We start from the raw sequence: 17,839 nt of genomic DNA on the forward strand, positions 1-17,839 counted from the left end.
CAGATATGATGATATAGATGGACAATGAATTGAAATGAGGTGATTTATCGTCGAAGAAGAACACAGCCTACGCCTAGCCTAGCGTAGCCCAGCCCCTTGATTGACTAAACCAACTCTCACATTCCAGATGCTACAAAGCGACGATTACATGGGGATAGTATCCTTCAAGGCGATTTTGGTTTATCAAAAAAGAGGATAAAGAATCGAGAAGGCGAGGAGACGGAACACCAACAGAGCGGAGCACGCCGCATGAGATGCATGTCATGATTTATAAAGAGATATATGGATTTCAGCAGGACAGGATTATGGCAACACGTTTGGTGAGAAAGAGAGGGAACTTTCGGGAAACCAACGGCAGATACGAGACCGGAGGATGCCTTACTGCTTCGTCGCCTCCCTAGGTTCGCTCGCTGGCCGAGGCTTTCCCTTGTCCTCTTTCTCGACGCTTGCCTCCTTCTCCTTGTCCTTGCTGACAGGTACGGCCAAGGGCTCCTGACGCGCTCCGTCCGCTGGCTTCTCAATCGTCTCCGGGTTTTGGCCCTGCACGTCTGGATGGGGAGGCGCCACGCCCCCCTGGTTCACCTCGTTGCCCGCAGAGTCCACAAGACGCGTCCGCGTCTCGTAGCGCGTCTTGAAGCTGACCTTACCCTCGAGCGCCTTGACTTGGTCCTCGTTGAGAATGTTGCCATTTTCGTCGCGGTATTCAACTTTTTCATCGACGACTTGGCGGTCAACAGGCGGCGGTGGGCTGACAGCAGGCTCCTTCTTCTCTCCCTGCACACCGGGGACCTCGGGCTGGGCGGTAGGAACCGCAGTCTCGGACGGCTTTGGGACCCAGAGCGGGCCGTACTCGTCATACTGCGAAACGTTAGGAAACAAGTCGTCATGCAATAGTATGACTACTTACCCTGTCGTGGAAAGTGTTGCAGTCCCAGTCCCACTTGTCAAACAGCTTGGCGGACTTGCAGTGGCTCTTGGTCCAGGCGTTTCCGTAAGTCAATGGTGCGTAAATGGTGAACACGACGATGCTAGCCGCCAAGAATACAATGGCACCAGTCTGGCCAATCATGGGGCGCTCCTTCAATCCGAGGCCAGAGAAGCGGTTGGTGATAAAGTCGTAGGTCAGCGCCAGACCCATGATGGCAAAGTAAAGCGCCGGGAAGTAGTGGTGCAAGAAGAGTTGACGCTGCATCAGATAGAATGGGAAATAGTGGAAGAACCATCCCAGGAGAATCATGCCGACTTCGTAGTCGAACCGCTTGACAGTCGTGCTCTTGTAATCCTTGTAACCACGTTGCCAACGGATAACGGCGAGGCCCTTGAAAATTAGGTAAAAAACTACCGCGGCGGTCGATGACCACCAAACCAGAGGGTTTCCAATGAGATAAATCTGGCGGTGGTTTTGTCCCCAGAAGTTGATACCGCGCTGGAGGATCGGCCAAGACGGAGGACGAGAGTCCCAGGCGTGAGACTCAACGAGACCAGCATTCGTTTTCCACATGACCTTCTGGAGCTCCCAGAATTTACCGAAGAAGCCAGGATTCTTATAGTTGACCTTTTCGGCATCGGCACCAAGCTTGGGATGAAGGTTCTGTTCAATGTACCAGACGCTGTTGGGCAGAGTTCCGCCCCTTGCACAAGTGACTTCTTGCTGCTCGTAACCCCAATCAGGAAGCTTGACCTTGTGTGAGAAGAGAGTGCAACCAGTCATGATGTGGACAAGCTTGAACTTGGTCTCAATGGTCCGCAACCGCTTCTTGGCCTTGTCACCGTCAGACATCCAAGGAATGATTTCGACCTTGAACAAATCGTTCGCATCACCCTCGAAACCTTCGTAGCCGTATGCAGAGACTTCGTTCTGCCAGTCGGCCTCAGTGACGGGAGCACGGACGTCGTGGGAGTGGAGACGGCGGTCTGTGGTGACGTGGTAGAGCTTGATGATGGAGCCGTCCTCGACCCAGGCAGGATCCAAAGCATCCCAGGCAGTGGGGCCAGGAATGGTTCTGTTGTCGGGCAGGATCGGCTGGGTCTGGTTCTCGATGAGGAACAAGTTGTTCTCGTCCTTGTGGGGATACAGGGTGATTTGCTGCTGGTTACTGCCGGTGGGATACATGTGCGGATGAGAATGGAGATAACCACCCTGCGTGTTGTGGTGGCGGATCGATACGCGGCTTCCAAAGGCGACATCTGCAGGGACCTCGGCCATTTGTTTGGTGTTGAGCGTCGCCTGGAACTCGGCAGACATGAAGCCATCTCCCTCGCCGGGGTTGACAAGACAGATGAAGTGAATCGCAAACATGCCGACGTAAAAGGCAATTGGGATAACGATGAGACAAAAGACGCGCGCAAAGAGGTGCTTGAACCAGAGACGCGGCGTGACATGTTGCGGGTCACCCAAAAGAACCCACATCTGGATAGCAGTCAAGCTGCCCACCCATGCAATTGTGAACAGGCCAACCCATTTCACGCTCACAGTTGCGCCGAGTCCAAGACCCGTCAGGGCGAGATACGTCCACCAAGCGGGCTTGAAGGCCTTGGAGGGGCCCTGTTCGTGCTGGTTTACAAAAGAAGCCCAGAATAGCGCAGTGAATGCCGTAAAGATGACCAGGGGCGAGTCGAGCAGGATCAGGCGAGATTGGGTGACGAAGCCGTTTTCTGGAACTTGTCAGTTGCGCATTTTGGAAAGCCGCATCATCTATCCCCTACCAAAAATGAGTAGACCGGCACCAAGCGCCGCAATGTTGGATTTGCAGCCGAAGGACTTGAGCGTCAAAAACATGGTCGGAATGGTCAAGACACCCATGATTGCGGGAAGAAGGCGCATGGCGACATAGGGAACGCCAGGCTCAATGTAGTCCTTTCCAATATCCTTGAAGTCGAATTCGCCATCGAATCCGGCCAACCATCCCGCCAGCGTTATGAGGAGTTTCGCAAGCGGTGGATGTACGTCCATGAAAAACTTGCCCTTGATATACTTGGATGCGAAGCCGCCAAAGCTGCGAGAACGCGGTCAGAGATGTACCAATCTGTCGAGGAAGGCAAGGCTGTGCTTACTGGACTTCGTCAAATACAACGCTACCGGGCTGATAGATTCTAAACAACCGCACGCCGGCAGCAACGAGGGTGAGGAGACCAAGCAGCTGCCAGTCCGAGGCAGGGAGCTTGGTGATGTCGTTGTCCTTGACACCTTCGGAGGTGTAACTGCGCGCCTTGAGCTTGCCATTGCCGTTGGCCGAAGGCGACTTGCTCCGGCCGCGGGGCGGCGAATCTGCTTTGAGGAGGCCCTTTTCTGAGCCCATGACGTTTGTCGGGGTGGAAGCTCAGAGATTGAGTTATAGTTGAGGCTGAACCGAGACGACAAGCATGCTACGGCTTGGCAGTAGCAGGCAGCTAGGAGAGCGGAGGTGGCGGTTGAGTGGTCGCGGCGTCGAGGAGTCGCGCTCGACGGGGAGAAAAAGAGGTGAAAAGAGGGACAAGAATGTGGAAGAAGGACACTTGGCCGCGGAGGAGTCGCGATGGAGGGACGCGAGCCTTTAGCTGCTAGGGGTGGAGAGGTGTCTTTGGGCGAATGTGGCCCTTGCTTTTGAGCTCCACAAGGGAGGCCACCTTGCGCGTCCCACGCCCAAAAAATAGTGATGGCCGCCGCGGCCCAGCAACTCGACGAGCGGGGGCGTAAGGTATCGTTGCAGAGGCTAGAGAGGGGGTGTGGGCACGTGAATGCGGCCGGTGATGGTTTTTTGTCGTCGGAAGATTGTTGTTTCTTTTGCAAAATGCTTGGTGCATGAAACAACGGCAGCGCAGGAGGAGAAGGGGTTTGTTTGTGGCATTCCAGCATGCTTCCTGGTAAGGCTGGCCAGCATGAAGGAGACGAGGCATCAAGGCACACGCGCACACACACACACACACACACACACACACACACGGACACGGAGCTCCGGCCCCGGACGACGACGCCCGACCTGACCTGACCCGACGGGAGGGAGACCCGACGTTAGCGGCGGCCCGCGGCTTCTCTCTGCTGTTGTGCTGTGCTGTGGATGCAGCATTGCATTGCACGCCATCCACATCACGAGATCAAAGTCAACCTGTACGCCATCAACATCTTCCCGACGCGCCTCCAACACCCGCCTGCACTCTCCCCTCCCCACGCGCTGCCCGAGCCGCCGGCTCACCCCTCACCATGGACGCCCACGCCAAGGAAGCTGCCATCCTCGACGCCGTGCGCAAACCCCCCGAGGGCGTCATTCTACCTCCCAAAGAAGTTCGTGTCGTCCTCGAAAAGACTGCCGGCTACGTCGTCCGCAATGGTGCTGTCTTCGAAGAGCGCATCCGCGCCAAAGATCCCACCAGCAACAAGTTTTCCTTTCTCGACCCCAAAGACGAATACCATCCATATTACCGGTGGCGTGTTGAGGAGATCAAGGCCGGCCGCGGTACAGACGTATCGGCAGGCCGTGTTGGCGAGAATGGTGCTCCGCAGGCCCCAGTCCCACAGGGCCCCAAGGAACCGCCCGAGTTCCACTTCTCTGCGCGTATGCCAAACATTAATGCGCAGGACTTGGATGTCATCAAACTAACGGCTCTCTTCGCCGCCAAGAACGGACGCTCCTTTTCCACCGCCCTCGCACAGAAGGAGGCCAGCAATTACCAATTCGACTTCCTGCGCCCGCAGCACAGTCTCTACCAGTTCTTCAACCGCTTGGTTGAGCAGTACAAGCTACTCCTCGACGCAGAGGGCGAGCAACAGCGCAAGGCACAATTGCAGGAGAATGTCAACAACAAATTCAACATGCTGGAGAAAGCAAAGGCGCGCGCCGAATGGGTCAGGTACCAAGAGCAGCAGAAGCAAAAGAAGGAAGCCGAGGAGCAGCAGGAAAAGATTGCTTACGCAGAAATTGACTGGCACGACTTTGTCGTCGTTGAGACCGTTCTCTTCACCGAGGCCGACGACCAGACCGACCTCCCCCCACCCACATCTCTCGCCGACCTGCAATCTGCGTCGCTTGAGCAAAAGGCGGCCATGTCCCTTCGCCCGTCCAACATGCGCATTGAGGAAGCGATGCCCGACGAGGACTTCTCTCAGTGGAGTCACACTCCCGCTGCGTACACGCCCCAGCCGCCACAACTTCCGGTCCATCCTCCGCCTCCGGTTCCGATGGCTGCCGGATACCCTGCCGCGCCGCCACAGGAAGATGAAGAGGAACGCCTCACTCGCCAAAGGCAAGAGGAGAGGGAGCGCGCCAAGCAGGCTCAGGCTGCAGCAAAGGCTGCCCCGTCGCAGATGCGGATCAGGAACGACTATGTTCCTCGCGCTCAAGCCAAGCGCAACACTGGCCAGTTGACCAAGTGTAGCATTTGCGGTCAAATGATTCCAATTGATGAGATTGACCAGCACATGAGAAGTAATTTCAGTTCCACGCTCGCCACACTTGTCGCTAACATGTTGCAGTTGAAATGCTCGACCCGCGCTGGAAAGAGCAGAAAGCAAAGGCTGATGCTCGCTACTCGACGACCAATCTCTCCACGCAGGATGTGGCTGACAATCTGAAGCGTCTGGCGAGCCAGCGTGACGATATCTTCGATCCAGTCACTGGTGCTCGAATTAGTCCCGAGGAAGAAGCCAGGAGGAAGCGTGTGGCTTCAGGCTCATATGATGGCCAACAGACTCCCAACCAGGCGCAGCTCCAGGGCATGCCTGTGGAGGAGCAAATCAGACAGATTCACCAAAAGTACAAGCAGTGAGCTCAGAGATGATCTTGGGTTTGCGTGGAAGAAGGCGTTGACGGCATGGGGTTTTGTTGCGGGTCTTCTAGATGATTTTGGGACTATGGGCTAACGAGGCCTTTGCGGATAGTGTACGACTGTCATAGAAGGGCGCATTGCAGATACCACGGAACGTAGGGGACGAACATGCAAATAGCGACGATTTCAGAAAAGTGAGCTTCATGTCACATCTTAAGTCCGTTACGCACGGATTTAATCTGCGCTAGCGCGCGCTGCCAGCTCTTTTGCCCATGACATAATCTTCGCGACCTCCGCCACATCGTCTCTGTCGCAATCCCGCCCCAACTTCTCAACTCTGCGATCGAGAGCCACTCCGTTGACAAAATGGCTTCCGTCGCAACAGACACGGCAATGCAGGCACGATCTTTGGTAAGCCCGCCGTGAACCCTAGCTACCGCGAGGAAGAGTGACTCTAGGTCGTCATCTTTTCGCGCCTAAGCTCTCCAGACGTCATCTACCTCGCTATTCCAGGCCATTTTCGCTCTCCATTCGATCTTTGGCTGACGCACACTCTGTGACAGTATCGCTCCCTCGTCCGTCAAGCCCGCCAATTTGCTGCCTATAATTTCCGCGAGTACGCATTACGCCGAACTAGGGACGCCTTCCGCGAGAACCAAAAGTTGAAAGACGACCGCGCAATACAAGAGGCGATACAAAAGGGTCTCAAAGAGCTTCAGGTGTTGAAGGTAGGTCTTGGCATTCATTTTCCCAAAATCTTCAAGGGTTACGAGAATGCGGTTGAAGCAGGAAGAGTCAGGGAAACACGTTGCTGCTCCTGCAAATGAATATCGAAATGCCGACGAGAACACAGTGCATCCGGCATGAAGATATCGCATCTGATGATCCCGCGTGCCGACATTGGCCGTAGCAGCACAGTGCGCTTGTCTGATCTATGGCTGACCGCGACCAACACAGAGACAAACCGTCGTCAGCCAATTTTTCCAGTTCGATCGATTAGTGGTGGAGGGCGGCAAGGCCGGCAAGCAAACGGGCAAAGATGGGGGAATTGTGAGGCAGAAGGACATGGGGTACGTCTTCCGGCGCTCCAAACCGACAGCGCACAGCTGCAATTCACCGAAGACACTGATTAACTTAGTGCATAGATGGGATTGAAGCTTTACACGGACGAGACAGATCTGAGTGGATCTTTGGGTGCTACACCCCTCAGGCGCCAAATTCCGGAGGCGTGCCTGTTGACGGAGCTCGGTTCGTGCGCAGGGTTGGTTGACCTCGCAATATGCAGAATGTATCAATATGATCTAGCTGGACGGCGCAGGAGTACATAGGCTTTCGATGAAAGCATGCGTGGCAAAAGTCCTCTCCTCTACATATCTTGAACAACCAGCTGTGAATTGCACTTCTCGATCCAAAGGGTGAGTTTTCATAGAGCCAGGCCACGGCTGAGAGCCAGCAGCTGAGTCAGGGCAGCACGGTGCACGGACCAAAGTCGCAGCTTTCGAGCCGCCAGGCCGAACGGCAACACCGCAACACCTCCAACGACACGTGCGATCAACTCCGAGTTGTGCCCACCGCACCGCTTACCAGCATCAGCCGCCATTATTCTTGTCGAATTTCATTACTGACCTGACTGATTGCGCGCTGCAAGAGGCTCCACTACGACACTACCTACATTCAGCAAATGGCGCCTGTAAGTCACGATCTTCCCCTTCCCAAGCCTCTTGCTGTGCCGAGGAACATCGCAATGGTCTCGGATCCTGGCTTCTACCTGGACCTCCCTCTTTTTCTGGACTGGATTGGACTGGACTGGATCGCTACTGTTTTCTCCGTCCCTTCACGCGCTCCATTGGACCATCGAACCTGCTTTCATTGCGTCACTTTTCTTTCGTCATTCGCAATCTTTCGTCCATGTTGGGAATCGCATAGACCGGAGATTTTCCTCCCCCACGTGTTTATCTCTCTCTACGGCAGCGCCGTGTGATTTAGCACGCCAACTCGTTACGCTTCTTGGGTCTGTCTGGACGTGGAGCACCTCTTCATTCTACGACTAGAGAAGCCGCATCTGGCACCAAGGAGTACGTTTGCTCTACCTTCTGCAAATTCACTGGGCAGTCATCCTCTGCCATGGAAATTGCAATACACAGGAGGTCATTGAGCCCACCATGCAGTTGGCATGAATTGTTGCACGTTGTCTGGTGTCACAGTTGAGTATGAAAGGACTGTCAGATACATTGCCGAGTCAACTTAGAGCCAACGAGTCCAAGCGAGACTAGCTCCCAGTCATTCTACCAGCTGTCCTGCACCTGAAGACTATCCAGACTGCTACAGTGCTCCCAGTAGCAACATCGCTTGTTTGTTGCATTAAAAATCAACTCCATCGTTCTTCCAGGATTCCTTCGTCAACGGACTTTTGCTGGGCCAACATCAGGATCGTCCCTTTCAATCCAGATTATCCAGGTCCAGGTCGAGCCATTGCGATAATATCGTTCTGACTCCAGCAGCCTTTTCATTCATTTAAAAACAAGGATGTGCGGTTGCTGACTTCTAGTAGTTCAGGCCGAGTGGTCGCTCCAACCGCTCAGGTCGTAGCCAAATCGATCATGACGTATTTGAGGGCTTGCCTATCCGTCAGTGGCGACTAGCCGACACATTAGTCGACCCATCGACTGCCGCAATCCAAGAGTCACAGTCGAAAGACGGGTGGCCAGAGCCCCCCATGCCTCGTGACTCTAACCTACTACCCGAACATTCTCAACTATTATTACGTGCAGCCCGTGCAGGCACGCTGTACAAGCTCCCCACCCCGCCTGAAGAGGAAGAGAAGGAAAAAGAGGGCGAAGAAGGCGAAGAGCCAAAAGAGGCGCGCGTGGGCTTCGTTGCCAAGAAATGGTCTCAAGTTCCGCGGAATGTCGAAGAGCCTGAACGAGAATATCTGGCTAAGCGGCGAAAAGGATTGCCATCTGCATATACCGCAAATGCCACCGACGGAGCTACTTCCAACGTCCCTATGAGGGAGACAAAAGTCAAACGCACCGATGCCGACGGCAGTGTCCATGTCTACAAGGTGCTAGTGCCAGAAGGGCACCGAGTCGAAGGTGAACTCGTGGAAGAAGACGTCGAGATGAAAGAGGCCGCGCCCGAAGAAGCTGCTCCAGGGACCGTAGTCGAGGGCGTTGGTGTAGTAAACTCCGAGGGCGTCGTAGTAGCCAATGATCTCCTGCAATCCACGCCTCCTCGCCGACGGCCTCCACCACCTCGCAGAAAGCCCAAAAAGGGCCCTGGCCGTGGTCGCAAGAAGGTCATGTTCCAACCTGGCGACTCCGCTGCTGGCACAGCCTCAGGCACTGAGGGTGGCGAGCCGGCTATCAAACAAGAGGGCACGCCAGCGACGGGCGAGGACACGCCCATGCATGAAGGTGATGATGACGAAGGCGAAGACGGTGAAGAAGGCAGTGACAGCGATGATGATCGCGACGAGGGTGAAATGTCACCTACACCTGCCGCCGCGAATGCGAACAACAACCCTAAAAACGAAGACAACACTGCACATGCTCCATCAAATCAGTCCCAGGACCAGCAACAACCTGATGCAAGCGGCCCGATCGTTCCCCAGAAACGCCCCGCAGATGCCATGGACGTAGAACAGACTGAACTACGTGGTCAATCCAGCTCCCCAGACTTGCCCCTCGCCGCCTCCACCCAAAATGCTGGAAGTTCGGGTAGTCGTCAAGGCTCTGCTTCTGCGGCACACGGAGAGTCGCAAGCAAGTGGAGCAGAAACCGCGACACCACCGCCAGCCAGGAGGACCAAGAGTCGAAGTGCAAGCGCGAGGGCCGGCAGCGCGGCACCAGCTCAACCAGAAGTTCAGAACATGACACAGGGTGCAGAGGGTGGAACTGGTGAGGAAAAGGCGGATACAGAGGCTGGGGAGCAGAATCAAGATCAAAGCGCACAGGATGTCAAAATTGAAGAAGGCGAAGGCGAGGAGATGCCTCTGCAGCCAGCCGGCGAGATCCAAGACTCGAATCAAGCACAAGGCGACGACGCTGTGGCTGGCGAGGGTGAAAGTGGCATCAAAGAGACCACCGAGACGGCCGATGTGCCTGCGCCTGCACCCGATACTCCCGCTCCGTCTGAGACTACGACCACCGAACAGCCGCCCGCGGAACCCGAACCGCAGGCCGAGGCCGGCGGCGCCGAGGAGCATCGGCAGCAGGCGGCTCCAAAGCAGGAAAAGGACGGTCATGACGAAATAGACTTGTTCGGCAGCCTTGAGGCGCAGCTGGAGCGTGAAAGTCGTAGTTAGAATCTGAAGCCGTGCAGATGTGGCTACCTTCAAGACATCTGGGCGGAGAAAGAATGGGGTGAAGACACGGAAGAGCAGGGAAGGAATCCATAGTGGAGATATCTTTCCCGGCAGCCTATCTACTGCCATTGCTTTTATCGGCATCTTACCCGTTCTGAGGATGGGGACAAAGACGTCAATGCTCTTGGTTTGCAGCCCGGGTAGGCAAGTTGGTGATATTGAAATGCATAGCCTTGTGCTTTTATTTTTTATTTTTTATTTTTTTTTGAAACATTTTGGAAGATCGGTTGGTTGGCATCGAAAAGCTTCATTACCCTAGTCCTTTGCTCGCCCTGTAAGGTCTCTTGGTTGTGCGGGCGGACTCATGGACAAGGGTGACCGAGGGGAGAGGGAGATGCTGGTTTTCATTCTCTTCTGCATAGGTAACTTTCTTCACTTTTTAATCTGATATTCGGTACCCACTATAGCCTTTCTGTCTTTGCTGCTTCTCCTCCACCATCTCGAATTTCTTCTTCGGGGCTGATCTCATGCCCTGTTTCTGAACTTGTTCTTTTGTTTGGAACAGATGGCGCAAAGCGCTTGTTCTGCTGGGCCTGAACATCGGAAACAGCGAGAACGGGGCCTCTATAATCACGGATATCACCAGAGGAAATAGAGTGAGCAGTATGGGCAGCAGAAAGGTCTGGTGTATTTCAATGAGTGTGTCTGCTATTTACATGGGTTTTCAGGTTGTAAGAAGCGCCGAGAGGTAAAGCGAGTGACTGAGCGAGATGAAAGAAACAAACAGAATCGGAAATTGCAAAGGGATGGGGACCGCGGGAAGTCGTCTACTGCTGGAATTCTGACGGTTTCTTCCGCTGAATCTGGTCATTGATCCTCTTTTCTTCTGTGGCGCGGTTGAGGACGCGGTCGTCGCCCCAGTGACGATAGCGACAACTCGTGCAATGGCACCTAAGACGGGCGACCGTCTTGATGCAATTGTAGAACGTGACAGGGTTCTTTATGCGCAAATCCTTGTTGTTCAGCAAGACTTCGACCTGGTTTGCATAGGCCGTTTCCTCTGGGTTGTGTGAAGAGTATGGTTCGCCATTGTCATCGAGATGCAGAGAGTCTAGACCAATGACTCTCGATCCTGCCAGTTGTTGGACGCCGTCGAGAAAGACCCGAGGATAGCGTTTCTGGAATTCTTCGTCTTTCAGGAAGACTTCGATCTTGGCTGAGCAGACAGTGCACAGTGCAGAGTGGACATCGCTGATGGCTATAGGTATGCTTTCAGATCCCTTCTTTTCTTCTGGCATGATCTTGCACATCCGCATCAAAAGCCCCGGCAAGTCTTGTGGGTGGTAGATTGCCTCTTGAGGCAGATCGAAAACGATTTTTTTGAAAGCAAAGTCTCGCACTTGAGGAATGACGTTTGACGATGCGAAGGCGTAGACTTCGGTGTTGAAAAGAATCTGATGTCTGAGGTCTTCACCTTCTTCCTTGGGTCGGGGTTGCTCATGGAATGTCCGCAGATCCAATGGTACGTTGTAATGCTGGTTGTATATGCAGAAAAGGCCCTGCTCGACAACTTCTGGACGGTGGTTTTCCATTTCAAGGTTCACTTGCTTGGAACCCTATGTAGACCTCTTTTCAGCAGAGCTCGAGATATTGAGAAGAAGACTAAGAAGTCTTTTGTGTCTAGAGTCGATAGAATCAAACTCACCTTAGGGCCGGACAGACGCTCAATCATATTTGCCAGAAGTATACTCGCCGAACTCAGGATGACTTTGTGCACGTGAAATTTCCTGCCGGTGGAATCGGACACAGTCATGTCTGAGAAGTCCTTTTTATCAAGAAAACTAAGATTGCAACATAAGCAAGTGTCCAAACTAGGCACTTTGTGAAGGGCTACAAACCTTCCCATCCGGGAGTATTGCTTATTCACACCATCAGATCTTGAAGCACCCTTCATTAGAGACAGTCCAAGATGTCTAAAAAAGCCAGGCTCATCCTTATACCACTACTCTTCCGCAGTGGCTTGGCGGACTTTTTCGTCAGGCATGGTCTCTTCCGTCTCCATACTGAGGTTGCGCAAAAGAATAGTCCTTGTCGCGGTCATTTAGAAGCCTTCTATCGGAGCTTTGTACCAAAATCAGCGCTCGGAAAACGTAGCCCTGTCTCGAATGTGGTATGTTAAGCGCTTCTATTAGCTACACGCATCATCTAGATCACCAATGGGAGCCGCTATCGCGATGTGGAGAGCGCGACACGCTGTGCCCGATGGTCTTGACTTTGGGCTATTTTCAGTGGAGTCATAAACACCAGCTATTCAAGTTTCTCTCTGATTATCTGCAACAGACAGGAAGACGTCGACTGTCGTAGAGTTCATGGTTGGATGCACTGAGTATGTAGCAGATTGAGCGGGGGTGTTGGTAGTAGGCGCCAGGGGCGTTGGTTTTCTCTCGGACGAGGCCGATGGCGTTGGCGAACGAAGCCTCGACTGAATTAGCCAGTACCAGACGCCCTCCCTGCGAGCAGTGTCTGTGCTCGAAACCCACGAAGCCAAAAATGCATCGTTCGTGGTTCTATGGAAGCGAAGAGAATCAGTCTGGCCTGCTGCGTTGGACTTTTGCGTTGGCTCACAACAAGAGGACGGCAGAGGAGCTGATCCCTCAGTCGTTGGCTTCTGCGAGGAATTGGAGCGCAAGGTGAATGTGCAAGGTGAATGTGCTGACAATCCGTGCTAACCTGGGCCTGTGCTGTCTCTCGGGAGTTCGCAGTGTCAAAAAGCTGTTGGCTTCCCCTGATTTCGCACAACAAGCCACCACTGCATCATCTCATATCTCACACCCACCAGACCATCATCCTTGAAAGTGCCAACTTGAAAGAAATTCAAACCAACAACCTCCATGGTGGAAGTCGAGAGAAATAGCACGTGGTGAATTGACCGGCCCCATTTCCAAAAGCAGGGTCCTCATAAGATGCTGGGAGAAGTGTCAAACCTATCATATGTCTTGGAGAAGAACGTGAACCACTTCCCATCTCAATTACAAATGTATCACAGCTGTCATGATGGAGCCTCTTCCCAAACTGTCCTATGCCGCGCTAGTAGCTCTCAAAATCAAGGATGGGCGAAAAAGAACGCAAGCGTATCACATGCGACTGGCTTTGACAAGGGAAAAATCGTTGAGTTAATGGCCACGTCACAAGATGACCGAGTTGAAGGAGTCATTGTGTCCTCGCTAGTCAGGACGGCAGTGATGACAAATTTGTAGTATTCAATGACGTCCATCGTTCAAGCCATGCTTCAGATAATTTCGCGTGAACAAAAAGTGAATTGCAGCAAATGTTAGATTGGTTGGGAAGGTTGTGTAGGAAGTCGAAGAAAGTGGTGTGGATAACCCGAAACATGAGCGCCGACGCCTCCCGCTATGCCGTCCCAAGCCCGAAAGACGTGATATATCGCAGGTTCCCAAATCACCCAGTCCGAGTTCCCAGCCCTGTTGGCCAAACGCCTGTTGTACGCCAATTCGTGAAATGAGGATTAAGTACTTCCGCGAATCTTGAATAAGTGCGGAGGACGGTTTCACAGGCCCCTCTGCCAGACCTTGGATCATCGCTCCATAATCTTCTTCCATGCGTCGCGGATCACGAATCTCTTACCGTCGTCCGCGAGGCCGATCCTGAAGCGCTCCCACCTGGCATCTTGGCCCGCACCAATGATCAACAGCTCGTAGTCGTTGAGCCAGCCAACGACTCCCTTGGGAGGACGCCCACCAGCCACGCCCTGAATTGGAGTGTTCCAGTTCAACGTCTTGGCGCCAGGAGCGGCTGACGAGCTGCCTGCAACCGCTGCTGTGTTGATGTTGCGTTTCGTGTGCGTTGCCCAGAGCTCCGGCTCTTCGCCAATTTCGAAACTTGTCTTGGCCGAGCTGTATGTATCGGAAAACAGGTTGGGAAGTCCCGGAATCTTGCCCAGAAGCCCCCATTTTGAGCCTGAGGCCTGTGGGTCTGCAGCACCATTGCCAGATTCAAGAGCGCCGGAAAAGTCGCTACTAATGCTGCTGGGGCGACGCGGAGTGCTCGGGTCAGATGAGGAAGTCGAGTTGCGCGGGCCAGGGAGGTCGAAGATGTGCAGAGTGCCCTTGTCAGAGGTGACGGCCAGGAAGGCGTTGGAGGGAGAGAGGGCGATGGAGAAGATGGTGGCGGCGTCGATCCCGCGCCTAAACTCGCCGAGCCTGGCACAACTGCCGACAGACCACAGGCGGATAAGCGTGCCCTGCTCAGAGGCGGTTGCGATGATGGTGCCGTCAGGACTCAGAGAGAGGGCGCGCAGAGCCGAGGAGTGAGCGGGGATGATGCTCACGTTGCGCGTCGCGAGCTCAACAACCTGAACCTGGCCCGGCGTGCGGCCAGGGAAGACGAGAATATAGTTGCCGAGACAACAAAGACCAAACGGGTTGTTGCTTGTCTCAAACTCTTTGATTTTCTCGGGCGGCGAGGAGAACTTGTAGAGGTGCACGCGGTTGAGCAGCACGGCGACGATGTAGGAGCGCGTCAGACGGATGCGCTGGACGGGGGTGCGGAGCTCGAGCGTGACGACGGCCTTGTGCTTGCTCTCGTCCCAGATGATGACCTGGGCGGGTTAGCGGTTGGGGGAAGAAGGCTGGGAGAAGAGTGGCACCTTGTTCTGGGCATATTTGGGGCTCTTGCCGCCGCCAACGAGGGCGAGATAGTTCATCTTACCGAGCATCTCCGCGCATCCCAGGCCTTGGCCCAGGTCGCGGGCCTTGAGGCACTCGCAGGCGGGGGCGCTGTAGACGCGGAAGCCATTTTCGAGGGCGACGGAGAAGCAGGAGAAGTCCTGGTTGAAGGCGACGGACAGGGCAGTGGGACAGGGCGAGTCGTCAATGGCGGCGCGGGTGTTCATCTGGCCGTGGAGCTTGTGGTGGAGGTAAGGTGAGGTAAGGAAGAGCTCCGAGCACAAGCCAAGGAACGAACTTGCATGGGCGGCGATGGCCACCGTGGAGAGCGGAGGTCCTAGGCCCGAAGCGGTTGGCGCCGGGGGCTCAGGTTGTTCCGGCGCCGAGGCGGCATCCCTGTGCTGGCGGCTTCCCGGACGGACCCTTTGGATTTGGAAATTAGGGGGGAAGGAGGCGCCGACTCGCCCACCTCCACGTCTTTCCATCACCAACATCACCTCCCACGGCCAACTCCTTCCCGCCCAGCCCAATTGTCCCTCCTCTGGCCTCTTCGGACCCCCTCAACCTCCGCCGACAGTCGCTCGCTCGCTCAGTGCAGTCCTCGGCTCATTGACATTCCTCTCTTCGAATCCCCCCATTCCTCCATTCGGGCCAGCTCATGTCATCGCCCAGCATGAACGCCGTACGAGTATCCCTGCTCTCCACCACCACCACCACCACCACCTCTGCTCGCGCCTCTCACCAAGCCCTCGTGTCGCTGACGTCTGTGCCGTCCAGATCAAGATCCGCAGAAAGAAGAATGTCAAGAAGGGTATCCAGTTCTGCCTGATGGTCTGTGGTGCATCGGGCACCGGTACGTCTGCCCGCGTCGCATCTATTCATGCATCGTCTCGCCGTGCTTCTGACACCGACCCACGCATTTAGGTCGCACCACCTTCGTCAACACTCTCTGCGGCCAGAATGTCCTCCACCATAAGGACGTCGACGACCCGACCAATGCCCATATCGAGGAGGGTGTTCGGATAAAGCCAATCACTGTCGGTCCGTGCCCATTGCATCCCGTTCCCCTGCTGCCACCCCTTCGAACCACTTTGCTAAGCGCGTCAAACAGAGCTCGACGAGGAGGGCAGCCGCATTTCCCTGACAATCGTCGACACGCCCGGCTTCGGCGACCAGGTCGACAATGAGGCCAGCTTCTCCGAAATCGTCGGTTACCTCGAGCGTCAGTACGACGACATTCTGGCCGAAGAGTCGCGCATCAAGCGTAACCCTCGCTTCCGCGACAATCGCGTCCACGTCCTTCTTTACTTCATCACCCCAACTGGCCACGGGTATGTTTAGCTCTACCCCGCGTTTTAGTGTGTCCCTGACCTAGTCAATAGCTTGCGTGAGCTCGACATCGAATTGATGAAGCGCCTCTCCCCTCGCGTCAACGTCATTCCCGTCATTGGCAAGGCCGACTCATTCACCCCTGCTGAACTCGCCGAGTTCAAGAAGCTCGTCATGGAAGACATCGAACACTACCGCATTCCCATCTACAACTTCCCGTACGACGTCGAAGAGGACGACGAGGACACCGTCGAGGAGAACGCCGAATTGAGGGGACTGCTACCGTTCGCCGTCGTTGGTTCCGAGGAGTTTGTCGAGGCGGGTGGCAAGAAGATTCGCGCCAGGCAATACCCGTGGGGTATCGTCGAGGTTGAAAACCCTCGGCACTCGGATTTCCTGGCCGTTAGGAGCGCACTTCTGCACAGCCACCTGGCAGACCTCAAGGAGATTACCCACGACTTCCTCTACGAAAACTACCGTACCGAGAAGCTCTCCAAGAGCGTGGAGGGTGGGGCTGCTGCGTATGTATCCCAAGACTGCTGTTTTGATTTGATTACTAACAGCATTCCTCAGCGATTCGTCCATGAACCCCGAAGACTTGGCCTCCCAATCCGTCCGCTTGAAGGAGGAGCAGCTGCGCCGCGAGGAGGAGAAGCTCCGCGAAATCGAGGTCAAGGTGCAACGGGAAATCCAGGAGAAGCGACAGGAGCTCTTGGCCCGCGAGAGCCAGCTCAAGGAGATCGAGGCACGGATGCACCGAGAGCAGAGCCAGGCGCTCAGTACCTCCGAGGTCGACGTCACCGAGGAGGCTTAAACGGCTATATGCGAGTTGTAATGCGAAGGGTATACCAGCACTGGCTTTTTCTTTGGCTTTGGAGCCGCGGCACTACTCCATTCGAGGCTCGGTGTTCTCTCCAAGAACACGACAAAACTTTTCTAACGCAGCGGAAGGAGCAAGGGGCAGCTTTTTCATCAGGATTCTTCATCTTCACAACTCTTTCATTGGGAGAGGAGGGTGGACTTCCACTTGCTTATCACGCGTCTATTAGCAAAACGCTGGTCCTTCCTTTCCTGTTTCATATGTCGGCATTCGTCCAGCCTTCTTTTCCCCTCTGCGGCCAACATGGACACACCAAAACTTGACTACATGCAGTTTTGGTCTGTCCGCTTTGTTTCTCCTTTTTTCGCCTTCTCAAACTATTCCCCGACTTTCTTCCCCTTAGTTCAACATGTAGCTAGTTACTAATTCGCTTGGAGCTACTGAACGAGCCTGCCTGTGCCCGCCACGTGCGTTTCGTTTGAGGGACTGCCCTGGTCGCCCTTTCCAAGCCTCTGCATTTCTCGGTTTCGACTTGTTTAGCCTGGGTTGGTAGGCTGGAGCTGTTTCCAGCCTTGCATGCTGCTTGACCACGGCCGATGTCGCCTTGTGCACTGACCTCCTGGGGAGCGCCTACTTTGCCAAACCCCAACATAGAGCAAGACTGGTACAAGCCCTGTCTACTCTTGATACCCAAGGGCGCTATTGACTGTCGCCTCACTGCGTGTGCCAGCATGGCAGACTTGGATGCATTAGTTCAATGCTCTCACCCTCCGTACTCGCAGGCAACACAGAGCTCATCAAGAACAGCCAGCATCGCGTCTCGCCAAGCTGGATTAGCGCGCGATGAATCTCACAGGCTGAAGAAAAGGAAACATGCCAGAGAAAATTATAGCATCGTAGAAGTCTGTTTGATGGTCATCATCGCTCTAGAAGTGTATGTACAACGACGGGAAACGA

General features: G+C 54.6%; 7 protein-coding genes across 7 annotated transcripts; 4 read left to right on the plus strand and 3 right to left on the minus strand.

The window, feature by feature from the left end:
- Positions 1-378: 378 nt before the first annotated feature.
- Positions 379-3,299, minus strand: IWZ02DRAFT_493697 (dolichyl-phosphate-mannose-protein mannosyltransferase; the record flags this gene model as incomplete). Its single annotated transcript, XM_066769957.1, has 4 exons — positions 379-858; positions 908-2,655; positions 2,707-2,996; positions 3,055-3,299. The coding sequence occupies 4 exons, from the start codon at positions 3,297-3,299 to the stop codon at positions 379-381; spliced, it is 2,763 nt and encodes a 920-aa protein (XP_066619348.1).
- An 881-nt stretch (positions 3,300-4,180) lies between these two features.
- Positions 4,181-5,742, plus strand: IWZ02DRAFT_493698 (putative pre-mRNA splicing factor; the record flags this gene model as incomplete). Its single annotated transcript, XM_066769958.1, has 2 exons — positions 4,181-5,402; positions 5,450-5,742. The coding sequence occupies 2 exons, from the start codon at positions 4,181-4,183 to the stop codon at positions 5,740-5,742; spliced, it is 1,515 nt and encodes a 504-aa protein (XP_066619349.1).
- Positions 5,743-5,864: 122 nt separating this feature from the next.
- Positions 5,865-6,918, plus strand: IWZ02DRAFT_80626 (uncharacterized protein). The gene is made up of 5 exons (XM_066771248.1): positions 5,865-5,936; positions 5,991-6,153; positions 6,306-6,470; positions 6,700-6,812; positions 6,881-6,918. The coding sequence occupies exons 2-5, from the start codon at positions 6,109-6,111 to the stop codon at positions 6,885-6,887; spliced, it is 330 nt and encodes a 109-aa protein (XP_066619350.1). The 5' UTR covers positions 5,865-5,936; positions 5,991-6,108; the 3' UTR covers positions 6,888-6,918.
- A 228-nt stretch (positions 6,919-7,146) lies between these two features.
- IWZ02DRAFT_80690 (uncharacterized protein) lies at positions 7,147-10,128 on the plus strand. Its single transcript, XM_066771249.1, has 3 exons — positions 7,147-7,157; positions 7,213-7,432; positions 8,294-10,128. Exons 2-3 carry the CDS (start codon positions 7,424-7,426, stop codon positions 10,046-10,048), a joined length of 1,764 nt encoding a protein of 587 aa, XP_066619351.1. The 5' UTR covers positions 7,147-7,157; positions 7,213-7,423; the 3' UTR covers positions 10,049-10,128.
- Positions 10,129-10,762: 634 nt separating this feature from the next.
- IWZ02DRAFT_508462 (uncharacterized protein) lies at positions 10,763-12,002 on the minus strand (the record flags this gene model as incomplete). The annotated part of the gene is made up of 3 exons (XM_066770448.1): positions 10,763-11,664; positions 11,754-11,889; positions 11,947-12,002. The coding sequence occupies 3 exons, from the start codon at positions 12,000-12,002 to the stop codon at positions 10,876-10,878; spliced, it is 981 nt and encodes a 326-aa protein (XP_066619352.1). The 3' UTR covers positions 10,763-10,875.
- Positions 12,003-13,643: 1,641 nt separating this feature from the next.
- Positions 13,644-14,960, minus strand: IWZ02DRAFT_493701 (putative phosphatidylinositol 3,5-bisphosphate-binding protein; the record flags this gene model as incomplete). The annotated part of the gene is made up of 2 exons (XM_066769959.1): positions 13,644-14,666; positions 14,715-14,960. The coding sequence occupies 2 exons, from the start codon at positions 14,958-14,960 to the stop codon at positions 13,644-13,646; spliced, it is 1,269 nt and encodes a 422-aa protein (XP_066619353.1).
- Positions 14,961-15,188: 228 nt separating this feature from the next.
- On the plus strand, positions 15,189-17,364 carry IWZ02DRAFT_461180 (Septin-domain-containing protein). Its single transcript, XM_066768199.1, has 6 exons — positions 15,189-15,415; positions 15,511-15,586; positions 15,658-15,774; positions 15,845-16,064; positions 16,116-16,583; positions 16,636-17,364. Exons 1-6 carry the CDS (start codon positions 15,392-15,394, stop codon positions 16,874-16,876), a joined length of 1,146 nt encoding a protein of 381 aa, XP_066619354.1. The 5' UTR covers positions 15,189-15,391; the 3' UTR covers positions 16,877-17,364.
- The last annotated feature ends 475 nt before the right edge of the window (positions 17,365-17,839 follow it).

The sequence above is a fragment of the Phyllosticta citriasiana genome (genome assembly GCF_038021145.1).
Source record: "Phyllosticta citriasiana strain CBS 120426 chromosome Unknown IWZ02scaffold_14, whole genome shotgun sequence".
Lineage (NCBI taxonomy): Eukaryota > Fungi > Ascomycota > Dothideomycetes > Botryosphaeriales > Phyllostictaceae > Phyllosticta > Phyllosticta citriasiana.